This window comes from Hemicordylus capensis, chromosome 4 (genome assembly GCF_027244095.1).
Source record: "Hemicordylus capensis ecotype Gifberg chromosome 4, rHemCap1.1.pri, whole genome shotgun sequence".
Classification (NCBI taxonomy): Eukaryota; Metazoa; Chordata; class Lepidosauria; order Squamata; family Cordylidae; genus Hemicordylus; species Hemicordylus capensis.
The window spans coordinates 96,896,395-96,910,710 of record NC_069660.1 but is presented as its reverse complement, the minus strand read 5'-3'; the positions used below and the strand labels follow the sequence as shown (position 1 = coordinate 96,910,710).

The window sequence follows — 14,316 nt, the reverse complement described above, 5'->3', positions numbered from 1 at the left end:
AAGCAATGCCAACAGCCCCTAAGAAAGGGGATAAAACTACATTTAAAAGGCCCTTCCAGCCTTTTCGTACCTTTCGCTCCTCCTTCAGGGGGTGTGACAGAGATTTCAGAGCACAAAGAGGAACATGGTCTCGCCAGTGCTTCCCTCCCAAGAATTTCGGAAACAGACAATCCTTCAACCAGGGCAAGCAGCAAGGCAAACAGCAGTTCTGATGCAGAATCCTCTATGATTGGGGGACACCTTTCAAAATTTTTCCACATTTGGGAACAGACTGTAACGGACAAATGGGTTCTGGGTCTGATCAAGTCAGGCTACAGAATAGAATTGAACTCCCTTCCTCGCTCTCGGTTCCTTCCTACCCCAAACTCTCATTATTTTTCCAAACATGCAGACGTAAAATCAGCTATCCAACATCTTCTGGAAATAGGGGTGGTGGAAAAGGTTCCAGCCTCTCAAGCAGGGAGGGGTGTTTATTCTGTTCTGTTCACCGTCCCCAAAAGAGATGGGTCAAAAAGAGCAGTACAGACTTAAAACATCTGAACAACTCTATATGGGCGCAAAAATTCTGGATGGAATCTCTGTGATCCATCACAGAGGCCCAGACGCAGAGACTTGCTTTCTTCTATCAATTTAAAAGAAGCCTACTTGCATATCCCAATTCATCCAAAAAGCAGACGCTTTCTGCGCTTCAAGTACGCAGGGGTTGACTATCAGTACAAGGCCCTTTCATTCAGCCTGTCCTCGGCCCCCAAGGTCTTTACCAAGGTCCTGGCGCCAGTGATGGCACACCTGCGATTGCAAGGCATCCACGTTTTTGCTTATTTGGATGATTTGCTCGTAAAATCGGGGTCCCCAGAGGCAGCATTATCTGATCTGGCGGTGACATTGTCTACCCTGGAACAATACGGGTTCTTAGTAAACAAAAAGAAAAGTCAACTGATACCTGCTCACAAGATCTTACATCTAGGGGTCATTATAGACACCATGCAGGATCGACTTTTACTGCCAGAAGACAGAATTCAAACTCTGGTCTCGGAAACACAGATGGCTTTCCATGCATGGGAGACGCCCGTGCTATCCCTAGCAAGGTTTCTGGGCCTAATGGTGTCTGCCTGGAGGCGGTGCCTTGGGCAAGGTTCCACCTCAGGGAACTGCAGTGGTTCCTTTTGCCATTCAAGCATTCATCTCAAGGAAAAGGAACATAATGGTACACATGCCGTCCAACGTTCGGATGTCTCTTCGCTGGTGGAGCTCCCCCAACAAACTATCTCAGGGGAAGATATTTCTGGAATTTCCAAGGACCATTGTGACGACGGATGCCAGCAGCAGAGGTTGGGGAACCCACTGTCACCAGTACACTGTTCAAGGAAGGTAGAGTCAAGAGGAACAGACACACTTGATAAACTGGTTGGAGCTAAGGGCCATCAGACTGTCCTTGCTCAATCTTCTTCCTCACGTGATGGGCTCTGGATGTCTTAATAAAAATGGACAACACCACGGCCAAAGCTCATGTAAACAGGCAAGGGGGCACAAGGTCAAGATCTCTGTATCAGGAGTCAGTGCTTCTTAGGCGGAATGTCATCTGAAATCAATTGCAGCCCACCACGTGAAGGGAGACCTGAACTCCATTGCCGACTGGCACAGCAGAGAGGACCTCCTTCCAGGAGAATGGGCACTGAATCTTCAAGTATTCGAACAACTGGCACACAGGTGGGAACGTCCTGTCGTGGACTTATTTGCGACACCTCTCAATGCGAAGCTGCCATGATACATCACCAGATTTCAGTGTCGGATGGCGGTGGGGACAGATGCACTTTCCAGCCAGTGGCCAAGAGGTGTGTTGTACCCCTTCCCTCCAATTCCTTTGCTGACTCGCGTATTAAGGTGCATAAGAACAAAAAGCAGAGGTCATCCTGGTGGTGCCTTATTGGCCAAGGTGGCCGTGGTTTGCCAAACTAATATCCCTCAGCATAGACAAGCCGTGGCATCTGCCAGTCACAATGGACCTGTTGCTACAAGGACCAGTTCAGCATCCGAACCCAGCCTGGTTTCAGCTAGCCGCATGGAGACTGAGCGGCGGCTACTAAACAGGCAAGGTGTGACAGAAAAAGTGGCTTTTACCTTCCTTGCCTCACGTCGGCCATCAACAAATCGAGTGTACCAGTACACATGGAGAGCATTTTTCCGATGGTCTTGTCATCACCATATCGCCAAGGCTCAGGCCAAACTAAATCACCTCTTACAGTTCTTGCAGGAAGGCTTAGATAAAGGGCTAAAACCGAATAGATTGAGGAGACAGGCAGCCTCTTTGGTACCCCTTATAACTGGGGGTTCCTCAAAGGTTTCAATAAGTCACCCTTTGCTAAAACGTTTCCTGAGAGGAGCGGCTCTGTTATCTCCGCCAGTTACACACCGATTCCCCACGTGGAATTTGAATACAGTTCTGAAGGCACTACAGCATCCACCATTTGAACCCGTTAGGTCAATTTCATTGAGGCTGCTGTCCCTTAAGTTGGCCTTTCTAGTGGCCGTGACGTCGGCAAGGCAAGTATCAGAGTTGAAGTCAGTGTCAATTCATAAATCCTACTGTATTATATTAGAGGATTCTGTATGCCTAATTCCAGATCCATTCAGTGGCCCAAAAGTATTATCTGACTTCCATGTATCACAAGATGTATACTTGCCATCATTTTGCCCACATCCGACACATCCTCTAGAAATTGTGGCATAAGCTGGATGTCCGTCACTGCCTAAAGAAATATAGTACACGATCCGCCAGTTTTCGTAAGACAGACGCTCTATTTGTGTCATACCTGCTGGCCTCTGTGGGAGAGGCAGTGTCTTCAAAGACAATTGCAAGATGGATCCGAGCTTGCATCTCTTTGGCATATGAGGTCCAAAAAGTCCGCCCGCCTGAGCACATAGTAGCTCATTCTACCAGATCGACTGCAACTTCAGCTGCCTTCGCTACCAGTGCCCCTGTTCAGGAGATCTGTAAGGCGGCAGTTTGGAAGAACCTGTCCACATTTTTCAAGCATTATAAACTGGACTTATATGCCTCCGCTCAGGCGACCTTTGGGAGGTGGGTTCTACAGGGAGTGCTTCCCCAGGAGAAGAGCAATATGTGGGTTCCCTCCCGGAGACGTACTGCTTGGGTATGTCCCAATGAGATGCCTTGATTGCAGCAACCGAGAACAGAGCATCGGTCACTTTCCGTGAAGGCTGCTTCTTGTTGCTGCAGTCAAGGCATCTCAGCCCACCCGTCTGATACTTAATATATTTTCTTGCTCTACTCCAGGAGAACTCCTTCATAGGATAGGTATGGGAAAAGTTTTTGGATCTCAATTTATGTTGTGTTATGTGGCGGTGGCACTGCTTTCAAGTGGCATACCAGTGTTTCATTGATGTTGCATTCAATTTAGTCTATTATATCTGTTTAGATGTACCTTCTCTTTGCTAACTTGGCCTATAAGAACTGGGGTGAGGTTATCCCCGCCGGGCTCTAAAGGCTTCTATTAGTATTTTACATAGTCCTGCCCAGGAGCACGTGATGAGGATAACCCAATGAGATGCCTTGACTGCAGCAACCAGAAGAAGCCTTCACGGTAAGTGACCAATGCTCCGTTTAGTGTCTGAATCAGTTACTGAGCCACTTTTAAAAGTTATTATCTGACCTAGAACTGAACCAGAGGTTTAAAAAAAAAAATTCCAGATGAACCCAAGCAAAAACCAAACTCAAAATTGTAATGGTTCAGCTCCCTGCTCATGCATTAGTTGCAGCTAAGAGACTCCATTATCCCTTCTCAGACATGCAAGCAGAGACACATGTTGTTTCTAATAACCTGTTTATTACATGGTGCTTTTAAAGAGTTACAGTATTTATCTAGCAACAAACTATAAACACTTCCTTGGCTTTTATTGCTAAAATAAGGCTTATGCTGTCTTTGCAGATGGTGAGGGATGAAAATCTGAAGTTTATGAAGAATAGAGATGTCTACAGCAGTGACTACTTCAGTTTTGTTCTCTCATTAGCATCATTAAATGCTGTGAGTAGTAAATTAAATATTTCAGATACAGGAAAACCTCAATATCCACGGACTCCACATCCGCTGAGTCACTTATCCGTGGTCGGGTAATTGATGCCTGACCTTGGTATACGCATGCGGGGTGGGGGGTATGTTTCTGCAAATAAGGGGTTAATCATACATATCCATAGGCCGGGGATGGCTGGAAATGACCTTGGAGGTAATTTCAGGCCGCCATTCTGTGTTTGGGAGCCTCAAAACGGCTCTGTTGTGTAAATAAATCAATCTGTGATTTTCGGCCATTCAGGGGGACAGCTTAACTAAAGGGGACAAGTGAAGCATGGTAGGCAGCTCCCCCCCCTTGCATCCCCCCCCCTCGCAATTTGGCCAATTTTTGATGGCTTTCCTGACCTCTAGGAACCTAACCCCCACGATCCCATTGCCCCAATGACTCGATATTCGCAGTTTCCATATCCACAGTTGCAGTGGGGAACAGAACCCTCGCAAATATCGAGGTTTTCCTATACTATGGGAAATGAATTGCTGAGTCTCAAGCCTCAGTGGAGTCCAGACAAGAAAAACTCGGAACAAAACATTTATCCTTTCCAACCAGCAGCAATATCTGTTTGAAAGTGGATGAAGCCTGTGGTGGTATTAATGATGAAATGTCAGTAAAACCTATTCAACCAGTGAGTTAAGGTTTCTGGATAAACCTAGCTCCAAAGCCCAAAGAGGAATGTTGGGCTCCAAGAAAGTAGGCATCATTGGGCCCTTGTCCACAGTGTCAGAGTGCATGCCAATTCCCTTCTCATGGTATGAACTAAAGGAAAATACAATAAAATAAATAAATTTCAACAGGCAGAAGCTGTTCTTCCTCTGTTCTGCTGAACTCATGGAGGAAAGAGGAAATTGCGGTACATTTGGCTAGGCTCATTGAATGGCAGCTTCAGGGAATCATCACATTTCCCTGCCATCTTAAACATGGTTTCGACAGCATCGCTATTCATATCTATGAAAAGATTGTGTTCAGGAAATCAAGCTGAAACCTAATACTTTTAGGCTCATGTGATCTATTTCTCCCCTCAGACAAAGTTGAAGCACCCCCATTATCCAGCTATGGCAAGAGTGAGTTTACAACTAGCAGTCCAGTTTCTCTTCCAAACATATCTACGAACCAAGAAAAAACTCAGGTAATGCTGCATTTAAACTAGCATTCTGAACTGGGGGAACTAGGCATATATACTGCATGTTGCCATCTTGCTGATATTGCCATATTTCCTTTATTTTTAAGGGTTGACACAGAAGAATGGATTGCAACCATTGATGCTTTGGTTTCTAAAAGTTTTGATGCTTGTCAATGGTTGGTTGAATATTTGGTTGGAGCAGAAGGGCGAGAGCTTATAAAGTAAGTATTGACACAGGCATGCATGTCTGTAGCTAGTTAATGAGGTCTCATCATGTACATATACATCAATTGTAGCACCATTTAATTGTTGTCCTTTAACCTGACACTCAGTGTTGTTGTTTTTTAATGTAAGCACTTTATTTTGCATGTAGAATTGACAGACTTCATTGGGTGATATCACTCTTTAGGCTTCTCTATAGGAAAACAAGTCTTTGATGTTTAGGTGTCAAAATATCTGAGACCTTGGAAGCATATTGAACTTGATGCAAACATGTAAGGCAGGTTTGTGACTCTGGACCTGCTCACCAAAAACCTATGGATTTACGATCAGCAAGTTCTTACTGGTTTTTCATCCTGGCAGTAAGAATCTCTTTTCTTACTAAGGTAGAGGTAGCTCTGTGCTGTGCATAATAGCATTATGCTTTTATTTATTTATTTATTTACTTGCTTACTTACCTACTTACTTACTGATTGATTGATTGTTTGTTGAATTTATATACTGCCTTTCATTAAAACAATCCCAAGGCAGTTTACAGCAAAAATTTAAACACAAGATGGTAAAAAAGACACAATTAAAATATTACGTGAAAAATATTAAACAAATCTGATTAAAAATTTAAAACAAAAGCATAAAAGCAATACAGAGTATAAAGAGCAGCAGGAGAGAATCAAATAAATGATTGTTATGCATAGCACAGAGCATAGCCGTGCTACCCAGTGAGGTCTAAATTTCCCATCAAAGTTTCAACAGCTGCTGAAAAGTACCATTCCTTTGCTCTTAGGTGTGTGTGCATGCAGTTGCATTCTAAATCCCACAACACCCCAGGAGCCAGAGACATTGAAGGAGTCTGACACTATGCCAGTACTCCCAGCCACATGAGGCTGTGCCGGGTCCCACGGCTCCTGCTGCTACTTAGGCTGGGCTGGTCCCTGAGCACTATGATCCTGCAGTGCCATCACTGGGGCCTCCGCGAGATGTTACAGGCTCTGGCACAGAAGGGAGTCAGAGCTTCACTGGTGGGAGCACTCCTGACAGGCTGCTCCTGAGTCCTTTCAGAGGCCCCACCTGCACTGACCTTTCAGAAAGGAAAGTGGAAGAGGCCAGATGCCTCCAGACGAAGAGGCTGAAGATGGGCCTTCCCAGCCTACCCTTCCACGGTCTGATAGACGGCACACCAACTCCATCCAAACCATCCACTCCAGAACTGATGAGACTGGGGGCCTGCATGCCCTTCCACCCATATCTACCATTCTAAGGGAGGTTCCCACCACTTTGCAAACATGGTTCCAGGGCATGCTAGACAAGTCCCTGGCACAACACCAGTGCTCAAATTCAACCAAAAAGCGGTCCAAGGATAGGGAGTTCTCATCTTCCTCTTCCTGATCAACTCCTCCTAGTTGTTCTAAAAAGACAAGGAAGTGATATAGGCACAAGAAGTCTCAAAAATGAAAAAAGACCCCCCAAAAGGCTAAAAAACAGAGCAAAGCCAAAGGGGGTTATGGTTCACCCTCCACGTCCTCCATTTTTTTCTGTATATGATTCTCCAGACCTTCACCTTGGGAAGCCAGATATCTAGGGAAGCCATTGACCTCATGGCCCATTGATACAGCTGATAGCCCTGTTGAAATACCAGATAATCCAGATATATAATCTAGAGAAGAGGGTGAATGGTCGGATGAAGAGGTGCATAAATTCTACACCTGGCAATAGTGGTTCTTTGATTCCTCCCAGAGTCCCAAATCTCCTTCACCAGGGTCCCATATTACACCATGACCCAGCGTGGTTCAAGCTTGCTGCATGGAGACTGAGTGCAATATCCTGAAGAGACATGGCTATTCTCAGAAGGTCTTTGACACCATCCTAGCATCCAGAAGAGACTCCACTAACTGAGTATACCAGTACAAGTGGCAAATTTTTCTCCAATGTTGCAGAAGACACAAACTTTCAGGTGAGGACTGCAGCCTCCCAGAACTACTATTCCTCCAGGATGGCTGGACAAAGGACTTAGGGCTAATACCCTAAAACACCAACCAGTGGCCCTGGCCACTTTGTTATCCATGTCAAACACACAGAGTCTTCACTTGCACCTGCATCTTAGGAGGTTCCTTAGGGGCGCCCACACACCTTGCCCCCAACAGTGGGATCTCCATAAAGTGTTACAGGTTCTGCACATGGCTCCCTTTGAGCCCCTTCGCTCAGTTCGCTCTGCACATCCTAACATTCCTCGTGGCAATCACATTTTGTAAGTATATTTTGTAAGTATTTTTTCAAAGGACTTAGTTGGTTTGATACCTGACCCTTCCTTCCTTCCAAAAGTGTCTTCTGTGTTCCACCGCTCTCAGGACATTGTGCTTCTTTCTTTTTGTCCCAGGCCAGTCCATCCTTTGAAAAAACAATGGCATAAACTGGACATGTGTCACTGCTTAAAGATGTATCTTTCATGCATGGCCTCCTTCTGATCAATAGAGGCGTTATTTGTTTCCTTCCTACCATCTTCAATGGACCAGAAAGAGTCCTCTGCTATGATAGCCAAATGGATTAAGGTTTATATTGCGCCAACATATGAAGTGCAGAATCTGCCACTCAAGATCACAGCACTCTTCAGGGTTGTCAGCTACATCAGCCACATTTTCCACGAAAGCACACCAGCTGAAATCTGCAGAGTGACCACATGGGCATCGCCTTCTACTTTCACAAGACATTACAAGCTTGACCTTCTCAGGCAGCCTTTGGCAGATGTATTCAACATGTTCTTCCACCCCAATAGATGTTAACACCCACACCCGGGTCTCATTGGTTACTCACCGTGAAGGCTTCTTCTTGCTGCTGGATTTGAGGACTTCTCAACCAACCCATCAGACAACTTCATCTACTGTAACCTGTCTGCAACCTGTCAGATGTCTGCATCTACTGGTGTATTTTTCCTTTTTTCGGTATCCTGGACTTGGGTAAACAGAACTGGGGGTGGGGCTTATCCTTCCCAGGCTTATAAAGACTTCCTTAATTAAAATAGTCCTGTTCTCTGGAACATGTAGAGATAACCCATGTGAGATGTCCTCAAATCCAGCAGCAAGAAGAAGCTTTCACAGTGTGTAACCAATGCTCCTATCTAGCTTGGAAAACTACATCTGAGTAGATAAAAATCCATGATAGAAAAGAACTAGTAATCTTTGTGCTGCTGCTGGACACTTTCTCAAAAGTAATGTAATATTTTGTAGTGCAGTTTATTAGATAGGGAATTTTAAAAGGCATCTCACTAAACATAAAAGGAAAACTTGAAAAAATTCATTAAGTTCCTAGAAAATGCAGTAAAACTCTCCCATTGGAAAACATAGATTATGGTTTGGACATACTTTGGCAGTTTTCTCAGGTACTTTTAGGCACAGAAAGTCCAGACTTTGTGATACAGGAGGCATGCTTGGAAACTGCAGGCTGTTTTACTAGTGTAGGTAGATATTATGTATGCAGTACAATATTTCAGCTTGTTATTTAATAAATGTAGTTGCTTGCTTGCGGGGGAGCAAGAAGATCAAAATTTTGGGAAAAGAAAAGGGCCAAAAGCCATAGAATGACAGATTTTAAAAATGTGTTAATGAATCTAGATAAATGCTTGAGTTATTAATACGCAACTTCATTCATTGATGAAACTGCAACAATTGTATATGCACGTATGATATTGAGATTAGATTCCACAACTGGCTAGTAGCACATATGCTAGTAAGGTCAATCACAATTTGTGGACCCCTGTATTTATTTACTAGCAGAAGACTTGATGTCAATATAAAATTTCTCCTCAAATCCACTAAAAGAAGAGCAGGGATTGTGTGTGTGTGTGTGTGTGTGTGTGTGTGTGTGTGTGTGTGTACGCACGCATGTGCTGCTCCTTCAAATATCAGGCCCTTGCACAATGAACGACTTGCAAGTGAAAAGCTTATCTACATTGCTTCAGGCAGTCAATTATTGCTTCCTTTTTAATCAGAGTATTTTGCTATGGTATTGCATTATGGTTCTAAATGCTGCAGATTTGAAGAATTCATGTTAGACGCACATAAATGTCATTTACATTCTACAAGGCAGCTTCAGTTTGGCTATTGTGAACTGATGCCTCATTTATGGTTTTGTTCAGTCACTGAATCTTTGTGATAAAAAGTATATATAATTTTTTTAATTATTTTAAAAGTGACCATATCTGGTTGAGCACTCTGACAAATATAAATTTCACTTTAAGAATAAACAGGGTTTGAAGACTTGAACTAGCATGTTAAAGAGACAGGCTGTGCCTTGATGTTTACATTATTTTCAGTTTCATTCTGTATGTGTTTGTTTCAGGACTTTTCTGTTGGAATGCAGTGTAAGAGAGGTGCGAGTTGCTGTAGCCACCATTCTTGAAAAAACTCTAGACAGTGCCTTGTTTTATCAGGATAAGGTCAGTAATATGTAACTATTCTGAATTAAATTGATTTCTAGATTGTTAAACCAATCATTGTACCTCTCTCTGAAAATAGTATTATATTCTCCCCACTTAAAAGGAAGAGAGGATGGGAAAGGTGCTTTGCACTGGCTCTCATCAGTGGTGCTGTGGATGCTACCCAGTGTATTCCTGGTTCCTTCTTCTTTAGGTTCTTAAAACATGGTCAGTGGCTCCATAGGTAGCTTCAAGGCTAGTTGCCCCACCTAAGTATAAGCTTGTATTTTCAATTTTTTATAACCAAATAATTGTTTCTGACTGATATAAAGCCTTATGCTTTCACTTTAGATGCTAAGTCACTGACAAAGATGCAGTAAGCATCTGCAGCGAGGCTCCATATTTCATTTGCTTTGAATGAAGAAAAGGCGAGTTTATAATGTGAGGCCACTAAGCTTAAGTATTTGTGTATAATACTTGTACACATAGGATTTGTGCACAAAGACTTCTAGTGTTTTTTCTACTATATCGACATTAGTCATCCTTATGGACACTAGCCCACATATTGCACAAGCTCAGCTGACATCTTCTTGAGGAGCAAGAGCACACACTGGGTGAGGGGAAAGTGATTTTTGCTTTTTCTCCCTGCCTCCATTAGAGGCAGAGAATTCTTTGCAGAGAATTGTGTGTCTGAGGGATATGCACCTCTTGGGCACATATTTCTGGATGGCAAAGAGCACTAATAGAGGCAAAGGGAATCAGCAAAAATTACTCCACCTTTACCCCGCATGTGCTCTGCTGCCCAACAAAACATCAGCTGAGCTTCAAGCAGCCTCACTGTGCAGGGATGCAGCTCCTCACAGCAGCTGAAGGTTGTCCAACATATGGACCACTAACTACTACCTATGAATGTGATGTTCTACTGCTAATGAGTGTTGGTTTGAATGTTAGGGTAGGCAAATATAGACTATGAAGTATGCTGTAGTATTTTTGTTGCTGCTATGCTTGTTCCGATATTTTCTGTCTTTTATGCACAATTTTGATACGTTCTCATGTATTTTGTAGTGTGGCCAGTGGTTTTGTACTTACAGTTTCCTTATAACTTTTTCATGTTAAGCATAATGCAGTTTGTTTGCCTGGAACATGTTTAATTCAGCATTATTACAACTGTTGCCTTTGTTTTTTGTGTGATGATCTTTAATAAGCTGCCAGATATCTGTAAAAGTAATACTAATTTGGCCTTCATACTTGCTTTTTATTTTCATTGTTAAGTATGATTTAATTGTAGCTACTGTTATAAGATAGTTTAAGGTAGTCTTATTTTTTCTTTTTGTTAGTTGAAAAGTCTGCATCATTTAGTAGAAGTGTTGCTTGGTCTGTTGGACAAAGATGTCCCAGAGAACTGTAAAAACTGTGCACAGTACTTCTTCTTGTTCAATACTTTTGTACAAAAGGTAAGCATATAATTACTCTTCCACTTCGTCTGTTTAATTATAAGAGTCTTAAGACAATAAATGCTTTGGAAAATATTATTGTTGCATAAAGGCAGTAATTTCTTAATACTTGAGTTTTATTAACATTGTGTATATATACAATTATTTGCTATTGACTTTTGAACATTTCTCTGTCCAGTGTTGTACATAAAGTATATTTTATAAACCACTAATAATCCACAGAACCGAAGAAATAATTGGACTATAAAGCAAAGGGAAGTCTGATGCTAAGGTGTTCAAAAGTTGTAAACCACAACTAGTTGTAAATGTATTATTTAATCAAATACATTTTTAGGAACTGCTATATAGCAAAATACTTAAAACATAATAAACCATAACTTAAAATATACATATCAATTAACTCTCAAAAAACTTTTTGTACGTGTAAAGCAATGTGATCTTTTATTCTGACTGTCTTTTCACAGCAGGGTATAAGAGCTTGTGATCTCCTTCTCAGGCATTCTGCCTTGAGGCATATGATCAACTTCCTTCTTGGACCCAACCGGCAGAATAACCAGGTAAAAAATATGCTTAACATCCAGTAGCCTTAGTAGAATATCTATTCATATGCTTAGTCATAATACCAGTCTTTGGTGTTTAAAATAGCCTTGCAATCACCTACAGCCTTGCAAACATCCACCCCTCCACTTGCTCTTACAGGGAAACCTTGCTATTCACAGATTGACCATCCGTGTTTTTGCATGGGTGTCTAATTGACATCCGATTTCATTATCCGTGGATAAAAAAGAGTTAAAAACCATGTATCTGCGGTTTCTATAGGGTCGGAAGTGACCGCGAGGTCACTTCCTGCCACCATTTTGTAGGCATTTCTAAGCAGCATCTAAGCAGGAGCCATTTTGTGAGTCATTTGTGTTTTTTAAAAAGCATTTTTTCCCATGATTTTTCATGGTTTGGGGGAGCATTTCGTTGCTTGGGGGGCATTGCTGGGCACAAGGAGGACACAAAGAGACTCCACAGAGCAAGATACAGTTGTTTTTTTGCCTGTTTTTCACCTTTTGGGGGACTCTTCTGCCCTTTTTATTCAACCCAGGAACCTAACCCCCTTTTCTCCATAGGCATGATGCCTCATTATTTGTGGTAGTAAGTGAGGAATGGAACCCCTGCAAGTAACGAGGTTTGCCTGTACTGCTGTTAGACCAGAGGACCTAAAAGAAATAGTGGAGGAAACATGCACTTGTCTTCCCCTTGCAACAGAAAGCCAAGAAAAGGGATAGACTCATGCCACCACTTCCCTGGGATCTAACTCTAAACAGCCAATGGCCATTAAAGTAGGAGGGAATCAGAGCCATTTATCTAGCCTGACTTGATGACCACCTGCAAGCATGCAGATGACTAGCACAGTTCAAGAAACAGCAGTTTTGAGCTTTCCACCTACACTACCGAGCTTCTCCATGGAACACCTTGAGAGCTGTGGGGAACTGGCTGTTAATAGAATACAGATTATTTGGGTTTTTTGCATTAAGTGAACAGAAACCAAGATAACTCTTTTGCATATAGTGCAGTGATGTTGCTCCACCATTACCCCCCCCCCAAATGCCGGGGAAGCAAGCATGTTGGTGGATTAAAAGTAGCTCTCACCTTGAAAAGAAAAATCCCTCCAAAAGCAAGCTTCCTGAATTCCACCACTGTGCCTGTCAGCTGGTATTTGGTGATTCTGTTGGCCTCGGAAATGTAGAAAAAATTTTCATTGTATGAAAATGCTACTGTTTTAAAATAGGGCTTGCTAAACTGTCCTCTTTCTTAAAAAAAAAAAATCTACCGAAACAGAATCGTAGATGGAGTTCAGCACAAGCACGCGAATTTGGATTTCTGCATAATACTGTGGCACTGCTGGTTTTGCACTCAGATGTCTCCTCACAAAGGAATGTGGGTAAGCACTGGTTTGCTCTAGTGACCCAAGATAGAGCACTGCTCTTAATTGCATAGCTCTGTTTTTGTTGATCATAGTTTTAAGCTGCAGAAATTGACACTAACCTTCAGTCCCTGTTTTTAGTGAGATTTATGGTCACCAATATGAAGAACAATATCTGTAGACTTTCTGCATTACATGTATAGTGAGGTAAGGCTTTGAGGGAGGACTAGGCCTCATTTAGAGCAACTGCTGCTGACCTTCTCTGCTGCTGACCTTCTCTGCTGCTACAATCCAAGGATGTCTCAATGTGGGTTATGCTTCTCCACATGGCTCGAAGACAGGACTGTGCAAATTAAGTTGAAGCCTTTAAGAGCTGGGGAGCAAGGCCCACCCAGTTCTTTTAGTCCTGCGTTTGGATCCGGGCCGTTCTCACTCAGTTTTTCTCTGCTTTTATTCCATGATTGCATTTATTCAGATTTATTCTCAACTGCTACATACAAAAGTGGAAATTCTGCTTGGAGTCCCTAAGTTCAAGCACGGGGGCCCTCCAGCATCTCGACTGTCTAATGGCAATGGAACTAAAGAGACGTACTGGCCAACCCAATACATCAGGATAGTCACCACCTACTGCACTTCCTTTATGCTGGTGCACATTGCCAATATTAGGCACTTCCTCTTGGCCTCTCCTCAGCACCTCACATAATTACAATAATCTGGTCACCAGTGCTAGTGCATCTCCTCCTCCTGGGTGTAGGGATATTTGTGTATCTGCACAATCCATTGCTAAAATCTCCTTCACTTCAAACAGGGACCTACAAAGCACCCTTCAGGTGCTCCAGGACCTTCTTGGCCAACAGAGAGAAAAGCCAGCTCACCTCATTTCATCAACTGAGATGAGAGAGGAGAGGAGAGCTGGTCTTGTGGTAGCAAGCATGACTTGTCCCCTTAGCTAAGCAGGGTCTGCCCTGGTTGCATATGAATGGGAGACTTGATGTGTGAGCACTGCAAGGTATTCCCCTCAGTTGATGAAGCCACTCTGGGAAGAGCAGAAGGTTTCAAGTTCCCTCTCTGGCTTCTCCAAAATAGGGCTGAGAAAGATCCCTGCCTGCAACCT

The 14,316-nt window shown here is 43.0% G+C and overlaps 1 protein-coding gene across 1 annotated transcript in view; it reads left to right on the top strand.

Annotated features, from left to right (window-relative positions):
* The window catches only part of USP24 (ubiquitin specific peptidase 24), a 195,879-nt gene that overhangs the window by 150,094 nt on the left and 31,469 nt on the right, over positions 1-14,316 (top strand). Inside the window, exons 52-58 of the mRNA XM_053242957.1 lie at positions 3,951-4,046; positions 5,112-5,215; positions 5,317-5,430; positions 9,761-9,857; positions 11,174-11,290; positions 11,755-11,847; positions 13,118-13,220. Of these exons, the coding sequence (XP_053098932.1) occupies positions 3,951-4,046; positions 5,112-5,215; positions 5,317-5,430; positions 9,761-9,857; positions 11,174-11,290; positions 11,755-11,847; positions 13,118-13,220 (724 nt within the window). The remainder of the gene's footprint in view (positions 1-3,950; positions 4,047-5,111; positions 5,216-5,316; positions 5,431-9,760; positions 9,858-11,173; positions 11,291-11,754; positions 11,848-13,117; positions 13,221-14,316) is intronic.